Source organism: Gopherus flavomarginatus, chromosome 4 (assembly GCF_025201925.1).
Source record: "Gopherus flavomarginatus isolate rGopFla2 chromosome 4, rGopFla2.mat.asm, whole genome shotgun sequence".
NCBI classification, from domain to species: domain Eukaryota; kingdom Metazoa; phylum Chordata; order Testudines; family Testudinidae; genus Gopherus; species Gopherus flavomarginatus.
The window spans coordinates 36,854,629-36,876,980 of NC_066620.1; the positions used below are offsets into that span (position 1 = coordinate 36,854,629).

The following is a 22,352-nucleotide window of genomic DNA, read 5'->3' on the forward strand; positions in this document are numbered from 1 at the left end:
GCACAGGGCAGGATTTGGCCCATAGCTTTTATATAACTCAGAGCCTGTGAGACATAAATATCTGATGATAATCCAAACACAAAACTGGAAGGCTAGCACTGCTATGGGACATATTTGTTCCATTATCTCACTGCTGAGTGTCATTCATTTTAAGCAGCAAAACTTCAAAACAGTCCTGTAATGCTTTTGGTGCATGCATGCCCTACAACTCACTTTAAAAATGTAAATGTTCTCTTCTTAAATGCATTCTTTAAGTTCCTACGTATTTTCAAAGACATTCCTGATCTAATGTTCCAGAGAGATGACAATGTGGTAATATAATAATTATGGCTTCAAATTATTTGGGGGGTTTTGATTCTGCAATCAATCTATGCTGATTCTTAAATTAGTGACCATCATCACATTATCTGAATGCTTTAAAAACAGCATGCAATTATATATTTCTCTCCCAAGACTGTCCCCTCTCAGAGTGTCTTTTTTGAAGCATGTTACTTTAAAAGCCCATTCCATGAATTATGGACCTGGTCTGATTACATGAGTTTGTTTCATTCACATCCCCAGAGCCTAGGGAAACCCTGATCCCCTTCTGAGACAGATCTGGGAGACCATACCACTTCAGTACAATTTTGGTATTCTGTCGAGGTTCAGGCTGTGCCATACAGGTGACGCCCACTTATAAGCTAGTAAGGTATCCATCTATTTCAAAGCAGACTTTCTTGGAACACCGTCTCTCAGTTGTACTTCAAAAATATAGTTCTCTCTCTATCCCTACAATGTATTCATTGGGTAGTTTCAAATAAAAGTAAAGTATGTGATTTGAGTTTGATCCTGCCAGCCGCTGAGTTCCTCAACTTGCAAGGTAGTCAAAGGGACTTAAGATTGCTCAGCATCTTGCAGCACAAGGCTGTTAGTGTCTAATAAGCTGAGTGGCTTTCACATTTTCTTAATTTGTAGTTGTTCCCTCTTCCATGCACACTTAACAACATAAGTGGATCATGGTAGATGCAATGATAATACAAATAGTAAACAATATTCATAAGTAGAGATCACAAAACCATTTCCTGTGCAAGAGAAGGATACAGTCTCCTGCCAGAGGAAATACCCACATATTAAGCTCATGTATCCTTGATCTTAGACACAAGGCAAGAGAAGTGCAAAACTGTCTCTTTCAAGAGAAGCGTAAATCTTACATAAAATCAAACAACAAAAAAAGCACCGAAATGCCACACCTCATAATTTTATTTTCATGCCCCAAAACATGCAGATGTTGGAGTAATACATTATTACATCAATTAGTTATTTATTGCAGTCTCTTTTTTTTTTAACAGCTTCACTAGACAGACCATAAAGTACATCTTGCAGTAAATTCTCCTCACATTTGGAGAAGGAATCATAAAAATAAGAAAACTGTTTTTACTCATTGCATAAGTCATATAAATACATCTAAAGACGTTATAACGCATTTTTCTAAGATCATTGTGAGACCAAGAATCAAGTTTAATATTTGTCTGTGAAAAATCAGTCAGTTCAGGAAAATCAAAATGGTATCGCAAGTCAGAAAAAGAATGAAACATCAAGGCAGCTGACTGGTCTCCGTGAATTTAGTTAGGAGCTTTTCTCCAGTCAGGAGAAGCTGAAGAAAACAAGGAGGAGCTAATGTTCCTGGCAGCAAAACTAAAGCCATGTCTACATTAAAGAGCTCGCAGCAGTACAGCTGTACCAATGCAGCTGCCAGTGTAGCTGCTCTGTGTTGATGAGAGAGAGCTCTCCTGTAGACGTAATTAAACCACCCCAATGAGTGGCAGTAGCATCTCCTGCGGACATAGCGCTGTCCACACAGGCGCTTCTACCAGTGTAACTTACAACGCTCTGGGATGTGTTTTTTCACACCCTGGAGTGACATAAATTATACTGACAAAAGTGCTAGTGTAGACAGTGTAGATACAGTGGTATAACTGAAAGAGAGGATAGTGTCAAATAATCTGAATAATCCTCCCTGCAGTGAAGATTCCAGACAGTGTGAAATGACTGAACATTACGATTCCACTGCAATATATTCCCAGGGGATTTCTGGAAGGAAACTAGAGCCTGCTCCAGAATGATCCAAAATCAAGGCAATCAGCACCAGTTACAGCTGAGGCTGCAGGGCCTTCCACTATGACTAAAGGGACTCAACCTAGGGCACTGAGCCCAGCAGCCTCTCTTCCCCTTCTTCACATGGGGAACAAAAAGAAGCAGACTTTGGAGATCTCTGGAACTCTTTCCCCAAATCAGCCAGGGTGCATGGAATAAATCAGGTTTTTGCAGCATCTCCCACCCTCCACACTGGGAGCAACAGCAACCTCCACACCCCATGGACTCTGAAACTTGGCCATTGGAGAGGAAGGGGAAAGGGCTCCCTGCCTACAGATGCACTGTACACAGCAGAAGTCTTGTGAGTGTGAGAGAAAGTGCTGAAATCATCTCTGGAGATTGGCATGGCTCAAGGGTGTGCCAGTAATGCCCCTTTCCCCTGATAATGTGGCAGCCACAAAAGTGATTTCTGGAAGGAAAAAAGAGCATGATTTAGAAGGATCCCAAATCAGAGCTCCTTCAACAAGGTAGTCAGCATCAGTTACAGTGGAGGGTGCAGGGGTTAAGTCAATCTAGTTTTCTCAGGTTAGACACCAAAAACTGAGGCAAACAAAATTTTAAAAATTCAGTTTAAGTGACTTGCCCAAAGTCATGTACTGAGGCAATAGCTGAAATGGGAATAGAACCCAAGTCTCATGAGTCCCTGCCCCTATCCATTAAGCTACAATGCCCCATTGCAAAAGGCCTGTTCTTGAAAACACTACATCCTTAACTCCCTTGTAAGTCAACTGAAGTAGCACACTCTTACATTAGTGTCGAATTTAACTTGTTATCTTCAATAAGTCAAATTCATACTGCATGACCCTGCCTCATGCAGACAACGGAAAAGTGGATTTAAACCAAGTATGGAGACTCATCATAGCAGAAGGTAATACAAGGAAATGGAATAAACAGATTAAAAATTACATGAATAGATGCGCACAGAATTGATAAGATTACAGTGTTATAAATATATACACTAAGGGCTTAATCATGCAAACGCACACAGGAGCGGCTGCAATGAATTCCATGAGTAAAGTTCACATGCATAAATGCTTGTAAGGTCAGATCCTAAGCTTCTCGTGCATTTTTTCCATCTGAAGAGGATATATCTTAATCCTACACAATTTACTAAGAGATGTGTATTTAACACTGAAAGACATGGCACAAAATAAGTGGACTTCTCTTCAAAGTCTACACTGCAGCTGAGAGTGTAATTTCCATCGCAGGTAGACATACCCACGCTAGTTCAATTAGAACTACTGCACTAAAAATAGCAGCATAGCCACAGCTATCCAGACGACATCACAGGTTAGCCACCCTGAGTATCATCTGCTGGGCCTCCCTACCCTACTTAAGTGAATCAGAGTTGGGACCACTGAACATGCACCAGCATCAGGCCTTGTAGTGAACATAAATTAGCCGTTTCCTGGCCACTGTTTTTCTTTTTTTGTAATCAAGTGAGTGCTGTTGAGATAAACCCAATGATTTATTTATAAGGGCAAGGATGGGAGAAAGCCAGGAAAGTTCTCGCCTTTAAACTATCTGTTCTAAAGGTTAACTACTGCCTCAGCCCCAGGGAATACAGCTATTCCTCCTCCTCTAAAAATTTTCCAAAAGTTTGCATCAAGTCGATGCAGTGATGAGCTGCAAAAATATTAACAACCGGTTCCCTCCTCCTCACCCCACGAGGGGATCATGCCCCCTTGCCCCTCTGTGACTCCTGCCCATCCAAACCCCCATGTTCCTTGACAGCCTCCCCCTGGGACCCTTGCCCCATCCACCCCCCGTCCCTGTCCCCTGACTGCTCCCTGCCACCCCATCCAACCCCTCCTCTCATTCTTGATGGCCTCCCTGGGACCCCTGCCCCATCCAACCACCCCTTCTCTCTGTCCTCTGACTGCCCCTGGAATCCCTGCCCCTGCCTGCCCCCCACCACCCCATCCAACCCTTGCTCCTTCCTGACTGCCCCCACAGGACCCTTGGCCCCATTCAATACCCCTGTTCCCTGCCCTCTGACCGCCCCGACACTAAACCACCCCCCCAACTCACCTGCCCTCTATCCAACACCCCCTCCCTGCTCCCTGCCTCCTTTCCATGCTGCCTGGAGGTGGGGGCCGGGCTGGGCCGGGCCGGGTCCGAGCGCCCAGCTGGTCGCACCACCCCGGCTGGGGCCGGAGCCATGCCTCTCGGGGACGGGGTTGGGGGCCAAGCCGGAGCCGTGCAGCGCCTGGAGCCCTCCTTGCACCCCCACCCCCTGCTCCAGCTCACCTGCGGGAAGCCTCTGCTTCCTTCTCGGCCCTCCAAGGCTTCCCGCGTGAACTGTTGACTCGTGGGAAGCCAAGGAGGGGGAGGAGAAGACGGGGGAGCATTCAGGGGAGGAGGCAGAGGAGGAGTGAAGTGAGCTGGGGCCAGGGGAAGGGCAGGTTGCTGCTGGGGCTTTTGTTGAATTTAAAAGCCCTTTTCGAACCAGTTGTCCCTTGTGAGACAACCGGTTCTAAAAGGGCTTTTAAATTTAACAACCGGTTCCCGTGAACCAGTGGGAACTGGCTCCAGCTCACCGCTGAGTCAATGGCACTGTCGGTCTTTACAGAGCACAGTGTATGTGCCAATGAGTTTTGATGGCTGCTGAGTCTGATGCGCAAGTGAAAGTCCTATCCACAGGTAGGGCACACCCAGGCACTAGCAATGCTCTGAATCCAAGCAGCAGATTCTTTTCTCTTCCGACGCTGGTCACCACAAAGCTTGATCCAGTCTGACTTGCAACACCTCGCTTCATCTACAAACTGGCTCCACCAACCACAGCAGCATTCTGCACTCCTTTCCCAATCATCCATAGAGATGCCAAAGGATATAACGTCATCTTTACAAGCATCCTGAAATCTGCACAGCGGTCTGCCTCTCTTTCTAGACCCTTTGCGAGCTTCAGAGTACAGCACACTCTTAGGGATCCCGACATTTCCTTGACATGTCCGAGCCACCTGAGTTTTTTCTTACTAATCAACATTTCCATGAATGAGATACAAGCACGATTTAACACTTTCACATTTGTCACCTTGTCTTGCCATCTTATTCAAAGAATTTTATGCAAGCTTCTGATACGAAAGCTGTTTAGTCTTTTGGTATGTTTGGTGTAAGTCATCTATTTTCTGAGCCATACAGAAGAGTGGAGAAAACATGTTTCATAAACAGAGATTTTCCTTTTAGTTGACAATTTGTTATTATTCCAGACTCTGTCTTGCAAAAGACCAAAGTTCCTGGCTGCTTTGCCGATTCTACTAGTGAGCTAAGCATCAAGATCTATATTGCCGGTAACAGTACAGTCAAGGTAGCAAAACTGGTCAACAACATCTAGATGAATATCATCTAAGGTGACATCCAGAACTGGTTCTGAAGAGCCTTGTTTCATGAAAACTGTCTTCTTCATGCTTATTGCTAGCCAATTTTTTTCATGAATCAGAGAACTGGGTAATAAGATGTTGTAGAGTATTAACACTGTGAGCCACAGGGGCTGCATCATCTGTAAACAACAGGTCCCTTATGGTGATCTCCTTCACCATCGTCTTAGCTCTGATCCTTGACATGTTAAACAAACCTACGTCATCTCCGGTGCTAAGATAGACACCTTTCGAACACCACAGAACACATACCAAAGCAGGAATGAGAAGTAAATATTAAATATTGTATGAGCCAGTATCCAACCCTGCTTCACTCCACTGGTGACATTAAATGAGTCAGACTCCTGGTTTTCATACATTACATTGCCTTCATGCCATCGTGTAAGGATTTCACAAGGTTTAGCAATATAGGTGTACAACCAAGTTTCTTCAGAACTATGTAAAGCCCTGACCGACTAACTGTGTCATAGGCTTTTGTTAAATCTATAAAAGCCATGTACAGTGGAATATGCTTCTCTCTGCATAAGTTTGCACAATCATGTGCTAAAAACATTACAACATGCAGTTTGCATTGGGTAGTGGATTCAAGACCTTCACATAACTTCCCCCTCAGTGGGCTCAATGTCTGGTGTCTGAAGGAGTAGTTATAAAGTTTGTTAGAATCACCAGTTCTCAAATGCTCTCATATGGCCACCCACACAAATTGACACAATGCTCCCAGCACAATCCTCCTAGACACAAATTAACACAACCACCCACACAACACTAACACAACCACCCACACAACACCACAACCAGCATTCACAATAACTCCAAATACACATAGCCCCTCATGGCAGCACATGCCCACTATTTGCCAACAAATCTCCCAGCACAGCCCCCTCCCCCACCCAGACAATAACCCCGAACATCACTCTAGAGCCTATATTGTCTGTTAAGTTTGTGATGGAAACAGCTACAAGCATGTTTCCATGAGAGCTCTTTTTTTCCAGAATATCACCATGTTGAATCATCAATGGGATATGTTGCCTGTTACCGTCCAGTTTTTAAGTTCTCAGCCATTTTTTAAAAACACATAACTTTATAAATTATACCCATATGACAGCATGGACTTCCACCTACTAGTAATAACAGGAAGCTCATATCTAGCACTTTTCATCTACAGATATCAATGTACTTTACCAAAAGAGGTAAGTATCATTATGTCCCCTTTATAGATGGGGAAACTGAAGCAGTGATAAGTGAAATGACTTGCCCTGGTCACACACCAGGCAGTTACAGAATCAAGAATAGAATTCAAAATGCCTGACCTCCAGAGCAGTGCTCAGAACAGCAGAAAACACCACTTTCTCTCCCTTATGAAAATATGCATTTGGTTTTGGAAAGGAGAAGGGTTTTTTAAAATTATTTTCCTCACCAGAGTCGGTATCGTGCGCATCAGGGAGAGAAAGATGCATCCCATTGTGCTTTTTGATCATCGGCACTTCAGTCACACTGCTTTCTTTCTCAGAGCCACTGTAAGGAAACAAGATGGTGTTAGGTGGCCACTGACAGAATTAGATCTCCAAAACATGCAGTAATCCAATCGAATGGCCATTAGATTTGATAGCTGTACCCTTCAGTACAGGGCAGTGGCTGTTGAAATGTACTGGGGAAAGAATTCTGCTGATTTTTCTCAAAGATCTGAAAACTGTTCATGCTGAAACATCGTTTTAGACCAAAGAAAGTGGAGTGGAAAATAACTCTCAAGGATACTTACAGTAGGAAGCAGTCTTGCTCAGGCAGGGGATGGTCAAGATGCTCTAACAGGGCTTTGCCATCTCTAATTTATTTGATTAGCTTCGGGTTCTGTGCAGAAAGCCCTAGTACCCTTGATCTGTGAGGGTCTCTGCCGATCAGTTCACGGGAACATTGTTCCTGGCTAGAATCAGGGCCAGAGGATTCTCTGTTGCATAGACCCTCCAGCACACCACAAGGCGGAACAAACGGCCTGGACCACTGTTTCTCTGCATCAATTCAGAGTTGGTGCTAGCATGAGGATTTGGTTCATAGGGAAGGCGGTTCCACTCCTCTTGCACCAATTGTCTCCTACCACATACCTGCTAACCCATCATTTTAAGAGGATTAGCACCTTTCTCTCTCCCTCTTTTCTGCCTGAACAGAGGAGAAGGAGAAAGGCTACTGCTTAAAAAAGTATTACATTACCAGGAGTTCTTGTTCCCCAATTTATGATACATACATTTGCTTCCAGCTATGGTCTTATCCAGAGGCATCTGCAACAGCAGCAGTGAAGGGGGACCTTATCCCAGAGGAAAAAAATAGAATATTTTCCCAGGTAGATCCCCTCCTATATTATGTCACAGCAGAATTCCATTTATAGTTATTTTTTGCAGGGGGAGTTTTGGGGGGTGAAGGTAAGAACCAAAACACATTTCGTGATTAGAGCACTTCTAACACTATACCTCTATCCCTATATAACGTGACCTGATATAACACAAATTCGGATATAATGCAGCAAACCAGTGCTCGGGGGGTGAGGGGGCTGAGCACTCCAGTGGATCAAAGCAAGTTTGATATAACGCAGTAAAGCAGTGCTCCAGGTGGGCGGGGCTGTGCAATCTGGCAGATCAAAGCAAGTTCGATATAACGTGGTTTCACCTATAACGCGGTAAGATTTTTTGGCTATCGAGGACAGCGTTATATCAGGGTAGAGGTGTATATTAAAACTATACATTTATCTAAAAACTATTTACAAGACAAATGTTCAAGATACTAGGGAAGTTGCGCTTGCAAAGCAAGAGCTACGAGCGTTCTGGCTAATTGTCACAGGCAGTAAGAAGGAACTGAAGTGGCGGTGGGTTGGCACGGCCCTACATTCAGTGCCATGAAAGTGTGACCCCAGGGGGTGCCCGGTCCGATCTGATGGGCACTGCTAGGTGAAAAACCTTCCGGCTACCATGCATGCAGTGCGCACACACATAATTGGAACTGACATGAGCAATCACTCAAAGAAGAACAGAGGGATGATGATGTGCTCTCACCACTCACCAAAGGGCAAAGTATTAAAAAGAAAGGTGGCTGCTTCTTGCCACTCTTTTCAGACACACATCAGAGTACACTGTTCACTATCCAGATAATACTTATCTCAGGAACATTAATAAAGTTACCATGGAAGCATAATTGATCTGGAGGCCTTATCTTTGAGTTGAATCAATCCTCGGGCATGGACTGCATTCTGAGATTTTGGTTCCTCTGATATTTCATGCCTGTGTTCTGGGTTTATTTTTGACCCTCCCATCACTACAGATCAGCTTTATAATAGTGAAATACAACTAAGGACTGTCTTTGCCTGCTACATATTTGTGGCCTGAAGGCCTTTTATTATTAATATTATTATTATTATTAGTGGTGCTCACAGTAGTAGTATTAAGTAGTTTTTTCTGAGGTTTTGAAATCCTACTTGAGATTCCTCACATGGGCCCTGAACCCCCAAGGGACTCCATGCTAACATTTGGACCTTCTCACACAGAGCTCATTTCAGAACTGGGCCATGGTATCCCACAGGCTGAATTTTACTTTGATACATCATCTGGAATTGCTGTTATTAATTTTAAGTGTTAAAACAACTGAAAGAAAGACCTAATTCTTCTTGCATCTTTGTCTTATCTATATAGGTATCTACAGAGGATCTGCAGTGATCTTCTTGGCTTGTGCTACCTACTGACGCCTAAAAGCAATGTCATGCCTATGGCGCAGTACACGTGGAGGAGTACTACATTAAACACACTACTGAAGTCACCATTAAGAAGTCAATGTTTGACAGCAGTTACCATGCAGTGATACCTGAGATATTACATTATATCCCTATACATAGAAGAGACGATAAAATGTGCAGATGACAAAGATCAGCAGGGTGATAAATAATGACAAGCACAGGGCAGTCATGTAGAGTGATCTGGATTGCTTGGTATACTTGGCCCATTAAAACAGAATGCATTTTAATACAGCCAAATGCAAGATCCTAAATCTAGGAACAAAGAAAACAGTCCATACTTACAGAATGGGGGGCTATATCCTGGAAAGCAGTGACTCTTAAAAGGATCTAGGGGTTATGATGGACAACCAACTCAACATGAACTTCCAGTGTGATACTCTCACAAAAAGGGCTAATACGACCCTTACATGTATTAAACAGTGTAATAGAGAGGAGGAGTAGAGAGGTGATTTTACTTCTGTATAAGGCATTAGTGAACTGACACTGGAATACTGTGTAAGTTCTGTTGTCCACATTTTCAAAAGGACGTTGAAAAATTGGTGAGTGTGCAGAGACAAACCACAAAAATAATTTGAGAACTAGAAAAAATGCCTTACAATGAGAAACAAAGAGAATGCCTTTGAGTGAGAGATTTAAAAAGCTCAGTCTGTTCAGTTTATCAAAAAGAAGTTCAAGAGGTGATTTCATCATAGTATGTAGGTACCTTCATGGGGAGACAATACTAGATACTAAAGGGCTCTTTCATTTAGCAGAGAAAGACATACCCAAGAACCCATGGCTGGAAGTTAAAGCCAGACAAATCCAAATTAGAAATAAGGCACTTTTTTTTTTTTTAAACAGCGAATGTAATTAATCATTGGAGCAAACTACCAATGGAAGCAGTGGATTCTTCATCTCTTGATGTCTTCAAATCAAGACTGGATGCCTAGTAATGTGGGAAGGCATTTTCAAAGGATTAGCACCCAGATTCCTTAGACACCTTTGAAAATCCTACCTGTAATATTTTTAAAGCTCTTAGTCAACCCTGTTGCAGTTGGCCTAATACAAAGGCATACTGGAAACGGTGTGAAATATTTGTGAAAAAAACACCAAGTCCCACTTCAGTGGGACCATTTGTGTGAGTAAAGATTATTTACTGAGGCCTGAGGAGGCTGAGGCTTGTGGAGAATAATGATCGCAACAGGTCAGAGCTAATTCTTCTACTCACTTTCTAATGACCACTTTTTTTGGTCTATTTTAATTGCTGATGAGTTAACTCTGTAGGCAGTTTCTAATAATCCCTCAAGGAAGATACAAGTTTAAGCAGATACGTTTATGTATGTATAGTTCTTTTATAAAAGTGTATGTAAATACATGCACAAACTGCTGAGGCCTGCATATTCTTAGCAATTTACCCCTCTTCCCCTGCAACATTTCTGAAGGTTACAGTTTTATCCAGCGGTGGGATATGTGCTAAGTACCACCAATGACACTGAAAGTGATACAGTGTGCAAGTCTTGTGTGATGAGAGACAATCAACTTAGTAACTTGAATGCTCAAGATTTTTCCTTTTTCTTGGGGAAAAAATGTGGGACCATATCCTCTGCTGGTATCAAACAACATAGCTCCATTGACTTGAATGGGAGCTGATGAGTGCTCGGCATTTTAGAAACAGTAGGCCATGCAAGTGTGGATTTAGATGCTTGATTCTGAAAAATGTGGCCAAAAAGTGATTCTTTAACCTCAAATCCTTATTTTTATGAAGGTTGGAATTATATATAAAAATAACTCTTAAGGTCTTGGCTTTACTATGTATTTTTTAAAATTTGTATTATTTGTTGCCTTTCTGCAGAGCAGACTATCTTGAAAATTAAATCATAAGTTAATTATATCTCCATTTCAAAGCTCAATTTTGTCAGACTGCACATAAAAAACTTACCTGTGCTGTGAAAAGTTATATACCATCTGCCACATACGCAACATGTGTCTACAGGTCACCAGAGCTTCTTCAGGTCCTTTATGCACCCGTTCTAGCTTTACTTTGGTGAAGAGTAAGCTACAAGACACACACAAAAAAGAAATCACTAGACTTTGCCAGGGTCTCATGCACAAAGTACGCAGATCCATCAACACTCCATCTGGCTCCCAACAGATAGCATTGTCACTTGCTTTGTACATCTGGCTGGGGGGTGGAGTGGGGGAAATAGCCTCACTAGAATATGAGACACTTCTCTTTAGTTCAAGTTTGATATCGCACAGGAAATCAGAGCATTGACAATACTCTCTGACCACAGTCACATTGGTGGGACAGATCTAACAATGCAGTATTAGAAACAATGCATTTAAAAGCTAACCAGTATTTGAAAACACCATGAATCTTTTATTTTAGACAGCATAAAAAACCTCATAAGAATTGTCATAATGCACAGGTTGCCAAGACCAATGATCCTTTTAGTCTGGGATCCTTCCTATGGCATTGGCTTATAACATACATTGCAGAAAAAGGTGAGTAATAAACAAAACCATTCCCTGTTTACACCTGATCAATTATGTAGCCCTATCTGCAGAAGGGAAACATCTCTTCCTGATCCTAGCTGGTGATCATCTTATGCCCTGAGGCAAGAAGGTTGATAGCCCTTGTAAATTTTTGTCCTAGCTAATATAACTGCACATTCTATTCTTATTCCTAGAGAAACTGTATTTTCACAGAGTGCTGACATGCAGCAGAATTAGGGCACGGAGAGGTTATATGAAGGAATCATTACTGACACAACCTATCAGGTGCTGCTAGAATGCCACTTAACTTGCTTTGTTTTTTTAATTGGTGAGATATTAAGTTTCTTATTTACTGATTTAAATTTGGCCCTTTCCTTTATATGTTTCTGTAAAATCAAGGAAAAATATTGAATTTCTAATTAATTCAGTATGATAGCAGATTCATCTAAAATAGATATACATTAAAATAAAGCAGTAATAAAATAGGTCCCTGGTCCTCCAGTCAGAACTGTGAGGATGGAACCTATGCCCATGTGGAACCTCACTGACTTTACAGAGACAAGTTGTCTCAAAAGCAGACAAAACCCAATCCATGGTAGTTTTATAGATCAAAACCAACACCTTCAACTGCCATTGAAAATTAACCAACATAGACTATGGAGCACAGATCTACAGTAATATGCAGAGTGGGCAGTCACATTCTGCACTAATCAAAGTTTCCATGTGGCCTTCAGATGTAACTCCAAACAGAACACATTTCAGTCTGGAGGTCACATGGATCACTATGGACAAGTCCACAACTAAAAGAAACTGTAGCAATTTTATACCCAAACATGGAAGAAGAATGCACTCCTCTGAACATACCGAAGCAGTTAGGATCCGATAAGACTCCCATGCTACAAATTTAAGTGAGAAAAGGCAGCCAGGAACAAATATTCCCTGGGACATCTCCTCTGGTTGCTTCACTCACCCACCATTATTTCTGTCTGATCTGAGCTTAACAAGTGCCAGTAACAACATATCAAGTGCTGAGACATGCTGAACCTTCCATTAAAATCAGGTGCTCCCACTAAAACATGGATGCTTATCAACTTTTAGGATTTGGTCCACAGATGATAAAAACACCACAAACGCTACAAGGTGTGCAATTAAAAATTAAATTTGGAGATGGCACAAAAATTCAGAGTGATAAATAGTAATGGGAACAGGCTGATACCTTGGTAAGATGGGTGTATTTGAACGTGTTTTAATACAGCCAAAACAAAATCATACATCTAGGAGCAAAGAACGTAGGTTACGCTTATAGGATGAAGGACTGTATTCTGGAACACACTGACAATGAAAAGGACTTAGGGGGTCACTACAGATAACTAAATGAATGTGAGCTTCCAGTGCAAAGCTGTTGCTATGAGAGCAAACACAATCCTCAGATATAAAAGTAGGGGAATATCGAATAGGAGTAGGGAGGTAGTATTATCTCTTCTACGATCTCAGTGAGACAATTACTGGAATATACTTTAAAAAATACTGAAAAATTAAAGAGAGTTTGGAAGAGAGCTAGGAAAATTATCTGAGGTCTGGAAAACATTCCTTTTAGTAAGAGACTAAAGAACCTCAATCTATTTAGTTTATCCAAGAGAAGGTTAAGCGGTAACTTGATCACAGCCTACAAGAACCTACATGGGAAAGAGATTTCTTATATTAGATTGTTCTTTATATCTAGCAGAAACAGGCATGATGAGATCCAATAGCTGGAAGCCACATCTAGACAAATTCAGATTAGAAATAAGATGCACATTTTTAACAATGAACACTAACCATTAGAACAACATCTAAGGATGCAACGGATTCTTCATCATGGTCTATAAAGCAAGACTATTTCTTTCTAGAAGACATGCTCTAGCTCAGATGTAAGTTTTGGGCCTGATGTAGAGATCAATGGATGAGGTTTTCAGGAATCTATTGAGCAGGAGGAGTCACATGATACACACCAGAAAAGCGAGGACAAAGATCAATAATCAGTGGGTGACTCTACAGTCATGGATGTTACAAACTACCAAATACAATATTAATGGAATAAAGGAACATTGGGATGAAGCAACTGGTGCCATATCTGTGAAGATGCTATAAAGCGAGAATATGATAACAGTGTTTCGTTTCTCTGTCATATCTGTCTATATAGATAATGTAGTTACACATACAGATAAACGAACTGTACAACATGCTTTAACACAGCAATTAAACACTAAAGAGACAAATACATGCAATTATTTCTCTTCTCATCATTAGAACACTTACTTGTTTACACTCAATGTATGAACGCTTCCCTGGATGAATATGCAATGTTCTATTTCAGGAAAGATAGTAATTGGGAAAAAAACAACTAAGTCTCAGCAGGACATTATCTTCAATCATGAGACACAAGCACACAAGGGTAGAAAAAATGCTTAACTCTTTAGCAACTGTTTCTGCAGTGGAACATTACAGAATCTTAAAAATACCAATACTGGGTTAACTGCTGCAACAGTTAACTATTGTTAAGAGTTGTTCACATTATGTTATAATATCATTAATGAGGCTGGTGCACAAAGGGGAACAACATAAATGGCACCAAGAAACGGAAGCTATGTTGACAATAGAAGCACTAGAGATGCAGTAATACATAACGGTTGCCAGGTGGAAACGAAATCAGTATGTAAGACTAAATATATTTCCTAGTTTCTCAAAGGTTATTACAACAATAAAGAAGAAAACACTCAAATTAAATAGATGACAATGTCACTTTGATCTCTAGCTCTTGATTTTATTCTGAAGATAGAAAAACTCTTGCTACAAATGAATCCAATGGGTCTAGTTTCCCATCAGAGTATGCATGCAACTCCCATCAACAGAAATAAAAGTTGTGTGCATAGATTGGACTTTATTGTGTTTTGTTACTATTATTTTTATTGATCTCTTGTAGGGTGCTTGCAATATTAATTGAGTAGACTCATAACAGATTAAACATACTAAAATAGTAATGCAATTATCAGTATAGAAACTGATAATTCTATTACTCAGTGGAAATAAAAACAAAGTGATTTTGGTTAAGGCAAATTGCTAGTATCCATGGGTAGGAAAAGAGAGAAAGATACGCAGATCATTTTTGCTAATGAGAATAATCCCAGGGAAGATAATGATGGAAAATAACTGGTAGCTGTTCTTCTATTTTACTTTAGATAGTAAGATCCTTAATGTAGGTTTCTTTTGTTAAATTTTATGTCTATGCAATGCATAGAATAAAAGGGTCCCAACCCCAAATATGAACCTCTAGTCATTACCACAATACAAATAAATGACAATGTTAATTATTTCAAATTAATTCTTTACATGATTGATTTTGATAGATGGATGAGTTTGTACAGAGCTTTAAAATTAGATTTCACTTGCACTTGCAGAATATGCCCAAATATACTCTTGAGGGTTTTCTGAACTTACAGGTCTAGTTCCTCAGCTCCTCTTTTATCCCCTTTGTACTGCTCCAAAATCCTAAAGAAAAAATAAGTCTTTATTTGAACTACAGTGCTCCTTCACCAATTGTTATATCTTGCCTTAAAGTGAGATTCTAAATTCTTTGGGTCGATGACGGCCTTTTACTGGTGTTCAATTTCTAAATGGTTTATAAAGGGTTAATAAACGTTATTAGCATGCTACAGACATAAGTGCTACTGTTATAAAGAGCCATAAGCAGTAGGTGATGCTATAGATGAGTATGAATGGTTATAAACAATGGTTATCAACAACTTATTAACCTTTTGGACTTTAATATATAAAAATGGATTACCCATTCATTAAAGCATGTATTAAGTATTTGTTAAGCCTTTATAAAACATTTATAAATGGAATCTGATGCTTTTATTGTGTCTGTACAGCATCTAGCACCATTAGTGCTATCTTGGTGCTATCATAATATAAATAATAAATACTACTGCTTGGGAATCTCAAAAAGCCATTAGAGCTAGGGTTCTCAAACTGGGGGTTGGGACCCCTCAGAGAGGTCGCAAGGTAACTACATGGGGGGCGGGTCGCAAGCTGTCAGCCTCCACCACAAACCCCACTTTGCCTCCATTTATAATGGTGTTCAATATATAAAAAGGTGTTTTTAATTTATAAGGGGGGTCATACTCAGAGGCTTGCTATGTGAAAGGAGTCACCAGTACAAAAGTTTCAGAATCACTGCTTTAAAGAATAATGAGCACTACATAATAATTTAGCTTTATGTACTGTCATTCACCACTCTTTATTGGCCCTCAGTTCAGCAAATCACTTAAGCAGGTTCTTGAAGTTAAGCAGATGCCTTGGTGTTTTACTGAATCAGGGCCATAATCTGTTAATGTCTTCTTTGTTTAGTGGCCTGAATTCTCTAAATCCTAAACCTAAATACAGCACTATTTTTTGAAACACTGAAGAAAGAAACAGTGATATGATCTCCCAAGATATGTAGAAAATTATCTAAATTAATTAGAGTTAAAATACTGATTTACTGTATCTAGATTTTTTTAAAAAATGATAAAATTACATGTGTTTAAACACTACTAGCTCATTTAGGAATGTACATCACAGAGACAAGAGAAATCTGGTTGCTACATGCATCTCTGAATGAACTACTGAAGTCTATGCTGACCAAGCCATTGAATTAGTAAAGCAAGGCAGAGTTTTCTAGATTCCCTATGCAGAACACCAAAAAATTTGGCCTGTTTCTGAGTGACTATTACATTGTTTTGTTCATCAGACCCATTAGCAATGTGATAAGTACTTTGAAGAAGTGGATAAAGACAGTGGCTAGATACCTGAAAAGTAATCTGAAGAACACAAAGAAAGAAGATTATAGTTTTCTGAAGAATTAATAAGATGACGAAAGGGTGCCTGAAATTCCAGAATATGGAGGAACATAATTTTCCTGAAAAGGCGAACTCGATATAATCTAACAAATGTAGCCTTTCACCACCAAAAATCAGTTTATGTTTTGCTACAACAACAAACAACAATATTCATGGTGGAAACTATTCTAGTAAGGAAAAATAACAACTCTAAATGCATGGCTGTTTCTTAAAAACTTTACAGCAAAAATCTCCTATGCCCTGAGACAAAGTGTTGAAAATTTGGGGTTAAAAAAAAAAGATTTATTGGAAAAAAAAAAGAAGGAAAAAGGGTGGACATGTCAAGGAGTGGGAGAAGAGGGCACAGAAAAATAGTGTGGAGAATTGAATGCTGAATTCAAGCTTTCTGTCCTGATATTCAAAGGCCTACGTTAGAGTTCTACCGGAGAGATCCATTTTCCTTCCAGACATGACCTCTCCTAACAGTTATATTCCAGTGAAGCTATGAAACTTCCAACCAACATGGGGAGGCTTGTGAGTATAGAAGATGGAACTTTCATAGGAGCTGGACCTAGACTATGGAACTCACTCTACATGAGATAAAAATGACCAAAAATCTCACCATGGTCACAACTAAATGCAAACACATTTCTTTGATTTGGTTTTCCTTTAACAAGGCACACCTCACCCCCTGCTACTTCTCCTACAGGAGAGATATATTAGTTATTATTACACTTATTAAAATAATTGTGAGGTACTCAGATAGTGAAGATGGTCATGCAAGTGTCTAGACTGACTGTTTATTTGTTACACTGTGACTCTCAAGTTGCATGTAAAATGTGACTTAAATGATTAAGGCTTCAACAAGAAAATTCAGGCAAACTTATTGCCTCTCTTAGGATCATAAACCCACAGATGAGAGCTCTGAATTAGGATGAGGACTAAGTTAGCAGTAACTGGGTAACTTTACCATTTTAAATAATAAACAGTGCCTCTTTCAATCTAGCACTTTTTCATCAGTAGATTTCAAAGTGCTATACAAAGATAGGTAAGCACAAGGACCTCTGTGGGATGCTTTTTCTATGGGATTTTACAAAGGATAGGTCAATATCAAGACACAAACAGAAAAAGTTTCCTTATTTAGTGTTAGGATTCCCCATCACTTTTGGTCCCCATAGATTGTAACAGCACTGCTTGTTTTCTCACTTGGCTTTATGTCACTGAGTTGTACAGTTCAGATGTGGAGTTTTGGGCCAGACCTCTCTCTAGACATGGGCATGTCTCAAGCTCAATATTGGACTGTTTAATGTATGTATTCTTTGAAAATCCTTTTAAAGCTATGCTAAAGACTAGCTCATTAGGCTAAGTTGTGTTTTGTTCACTTGGTCATAGTCATACTGACTGACAAATTTGGGGTTGGGAAGGAATTTCCCTTTAGGTCAGATTGGCAGGGATGCTGGGAGGGATGGGGGGGGGGGTTCATCTTCCCCTGCAGCATGAGGGTGGTTTGCTTGCTGGGATCACCTAATCAATTCCCTGCCATTGCAGGGACCTCTGGCATTGGTGGCACCTTGATCTCTCCTGTTCTCTACCTTAGTTTTCTGAGTACTGAAATGTTTCGGTCTCACTAAAGTCTTCGGTCTTAATATAGAGGTATCTAAGGGTATGTCTTCACTACCGGCCGGATCGGCGAGCAGCGATTAATCCAGCGGGGATCGATTTATCACGTCTAGACTAGATATGTGACATGCAGGAGGCCAGATTAAAGCTAATGTAAAAGTATGTCTAATTTTAAACACCCATTTCTGTCCAAGTAGAAGATCAATGATGTCTCATAACTTAGCAGTCATCTTACCAGCTGCAGCCACCTTGAAATCGTATTAGAGAAATCCATCTCTATAATTGGCTGAAGTGTGCACACAACTCCTCCATTGTCCTTTGGCTTGTATTCAGTTCTTTCTTTGCTTATAATTTCAGGGTACATAAGATACTCACTTGGTAAACCTGAAAAGCCTTTTCAGTCTTCGCTCTTTTTGGCAAAGCATGAAAAGCAAAGCAGTGACAGTTCCAAGTTCCACTGACCTTAATGCTACTTTTGCTTTTAACTGTAACTGGCTCCTCAGGCAAGAGAGCAAATATCAGCCACCGGTGCTTTTGCTAATAACTTTTCCCTGAGGATCCAGACTTTACAAGGGTTATAATCTAATTTGTTAATCTTCTGTATTTATAGCTTATTCCCAACAAATGACAGGATCTGATCCAGATTCTGATCACCTCTGAACACTGAGCACTAATTTGATCTGAGTTTATCTACATTTGTACTTAATGACTCCTAAATTTCCATATGTTGGTACTGACCATTAAGTACTGAACATCAATATATTTCTGTTCCCACAGAATTAATGTAACTGATGTGGTTATCCACAGAACCATGTATTTCCCTTTCTCCAGCTATAAATCAGGCAATATAAACAGTACAAAGCAACTATTATTTTCAGGTAAAATATTGTAATTTTGTTTATAAAGCACATCTTTCTCCATCAAGGCTCATAAGGGGCTGTACATCATAATCAAAACATAACAAAAATGGAATTAGAACATTTTAAAATTCACACAGAAGTAGTTTCAATATGAACAAAGAGGGAAACATATGTGGTTTAGGATATTAAATGTACAGTAAAAAGTGGCTATAGTAAAAACATATCTGTAGTAAAAGAGCTGAGGTGTATGTTAAAAAGGCAAGATGAGCTGGGATGGATATTGCAGGAGAAAGAATTACGCACACCAAGTTAAGATGCGACCTCTTATGACCTGAGTGGTAGCAATGGGACTCATTAAAGGTGGTGTCAGAATACACATAGCTGCCCCAATGAGGTTCAGGGAAGAAGTCTTCTATATAATCAGCTTCTATGTTGTTCAGGTTTTAAAATCAAAGAATGCCAACATAAAACCCAAACTCCCAGTGTAAATAACACAGGGCGGACAGAATATGATCATGATTGTTCATACCAGTTATTAAACCATGCTGCTGCATTCTAAGCAAGTTGGAGTAGCAGAGCTGTCCTGCTGCCAACTGTGCAAAGAGGTAGTTACAATAATTCAGCCTTATGTTCACAAGAGCATGTGTTGCTGTGGAAGCTCATCATGGGAAAAGGAGGCACGGACCACTCATGAAAAAAAAATATTGGACACAGATCTTTCTACAGGAAGGGAATGATGGAAAATGACACTAAAACTCTTAACCTGACTCTCTTCCTATGAAAGAATCCCTTCAGTAAATTGAGGTAGAGGGAGGGAAGTCATCTATTAGTATTGTTCGTTACGATTTAGATTGGGATAGTATTCCTGTTGTGGTAGACACTTTCCAAAAAGAGAAAGGCCAGTGTTCTGTCTTCACAATGTTGAGACAAGGGAACTCTTATGCATTTTCCTAACTTAAGTAAAGCACTGACAATACTGGCCCATAATGGTAGTACTTGCTTAAAAAAGTTTCTGTAAGTCTGACACCACTTGCTTTAAACAACCGGCATGGACAAGGGTTCAGCAAATGATGGGCCTCATGGAAACTCATGCACATCCTCATCACACACTCAGGGAAGGAAACTAACTGAAAGTCACTGGTTTGTGCAGTCACACATCCTAGACTCAGCTGGTCTCAAAGATTATCACAAACTCCTCACAGTAATTAACTGAAGAAATTACCAATGGTGAGAGGCAGTTTGGATCAATTGCTACCAATCTCAAAGAATTCAGAAGGATGGTTAGCTGAGGAAAGAGCATCGGAAGCTCCCTAAAAGTGAGGGAGGACCACCTGCGCCTGCCCCTTCCCCCAAGGCCGTGCCTCTTCCCACCTGGACATTGAACCAAACTGTAAACTCTGTATATAATGGAAACTGCTTCAAGCTGCCACACATCCCCAGCATCCCTAGTTCCAGCATCTATGTCCGAGGCCCTGCCCCAGCACTGCCCCTTCCTCCTGGGGCCTCGCCCTTACACCACCCCTTCCCCCAAGCTCCTGCCCCCCACTTGCTCCTCTCCACCCCTCCCCCGTCACTCACCCTTATGACCAGTAAAATGTGATGGAGCCATGGCCCTCTGGCCCAACCTGTTCCGGCACCCCTGAGCTGAGGACAAGATGAAACACACATATCCATGCACACCTTTGGCTAGTTTTGTAAATTAGAATCCAGTAACAAGGTACTCAAAGACCTTAGGAAATAAGCCCTTGTCTAAGTCTCTTTTCAAATGAATCTCTTTACCTTGAACTCCATAATCTACCACACTGCCTAGAGAGACAAGGCAGGTGAGGTAATAGCTATTATTGGACAAACTTCTGTTGGTGAGAGACAAGCTTTCAAGCTTACATAGAGCTCTTCTTCAGGTCTGGAAAACTGAGGGCAGATCTACACGACAGAATTACTTTGGTATAACTATGTTGCTCAGGGCTCTGAAAAATCCACACCCCTGAGTAATATAGTCATATGGACTTTAGCACTGGCATAGACGGCGCTTTGTTGGTGGGACTTCTCCTGCCAACATAGCTACCGCCTCTCACGGAAGTGGATTAACAACCTGGATGATAGAACTCCCTCCCACCAGTGAAGAGTATCTTCATTAAAGCGCTACAGCAGCACAGCTGCACTGATGCAGCTTTTCAAGTGCAGATCTGCCCTCACTCAGGCCACGTCTACACTAGCGAGCTTACAGTGGCACAACTGTACCGATGCAGCTGTGCCACTGCACAACCACTCGTGTAACCACTCTATGCTGATGGGAGAGAGCTCTCCCGTTGACATTATAAAACCACTTCCACAAGCAGCGGTAGCTATTTCGGCAGAGACGCTCTCCTGCTGACATAGCATTGTCCACACTGGCAATTCTGCCAGAGTAACTTATGTCGCTCTGGAGTGTGTTTTTTTCACACCCCTGAATGACATAAGTTATACCAATGAAAATGGTAGTGTAGACAAGCAATCAGATTGTTCCAGCTAAATACAAGGTGAAACAGATTGCTCAGCTTAAGCAGTTAATACATATTTCAAGGGACCATTCAAGGTGAAGTGACCTGTTAACACCCCTCTAGTCATAGGGAGGAAATGGATGGGGGGAAGCAGTTGTGTGTGTGTGTGTGTAAGCTCAAATGCTAGTCTGGACTATAAAATTAAGTCAACCTAGGGTATGTCTACACTGCACAATTGTTGCCAAAACTTTTGTCTTTCATGGGTACTTAAAAAAGCCCCCCTATGAAAGATAAAAGTTGCAAAAGTGCCAACAAAATACCGCAAAAGAGTGTTCACACACGCTAACTTTTAGCTACAAGGCTGTGTCGACACATCCTTATTGCTAAAAGCTACATAGATTAGACAAGCCCTAAATTATGTCAACATACAGCCACCACAGTAATTGAATTGATTTTACACATCCGCACTATGCTCCTTGTGTTGGCGGTGCGCGTCCTCACCAGGTGTGCTTGCACTGATTTAACTGCCAGCATAGGGCACTGTGGGATGGGTTCTGAAAGGCAGCAACAGGCAATGTAAGTAATGCAGCATCTACAGAAGTGGTTCTCAAACTTTTGTACTGGTGAGCCTCTGTGTGCGACCCCCCTTTTAAATTAAAAATACTTTTTTACATATTTAACACCATTACAGATGCTGGAGGCAAAGTGGGGTTTGGGGTGGAGGCTGACAGTTTGCAATTCCCCATGTAATAACCTTATGACCTCCTGAGGGG

At 40.9% G+C, this 22,352-nt stretch overlaps 1 protein-coding gene across 6 annotated transcripts in view; it reads right to left on the reverse strand.

Moving 5' to 3' along the window:
• The window catches only part of TTC7A (tetratricopeptide repeat domain 7A), a 307,984-nt gene that overhangs the window by 81,021 nt on the left and 204,611 nt on the right, over positions 1–22,352 (reverse strand). For all 6 annotated transcript variants that reach the window (XM_050951817.1, XM_050951815.1, XM_050951813.1 and 3 more), the window contains 2 exons: positions 11,204–11,320; positions 6,928–7,025 (listed from right to left, as the gene is read on the reverse strand). In XM_050951817.1, the coding sequence (XP_050807774.1) occupies positions 6,928–7,025; positions 11,204–11,320 (215 nt within the window). The remainder of the gene's footprint in view (positions 1–6,927; positions 7,026–11,203; positions 11,321–22,352) is intronic.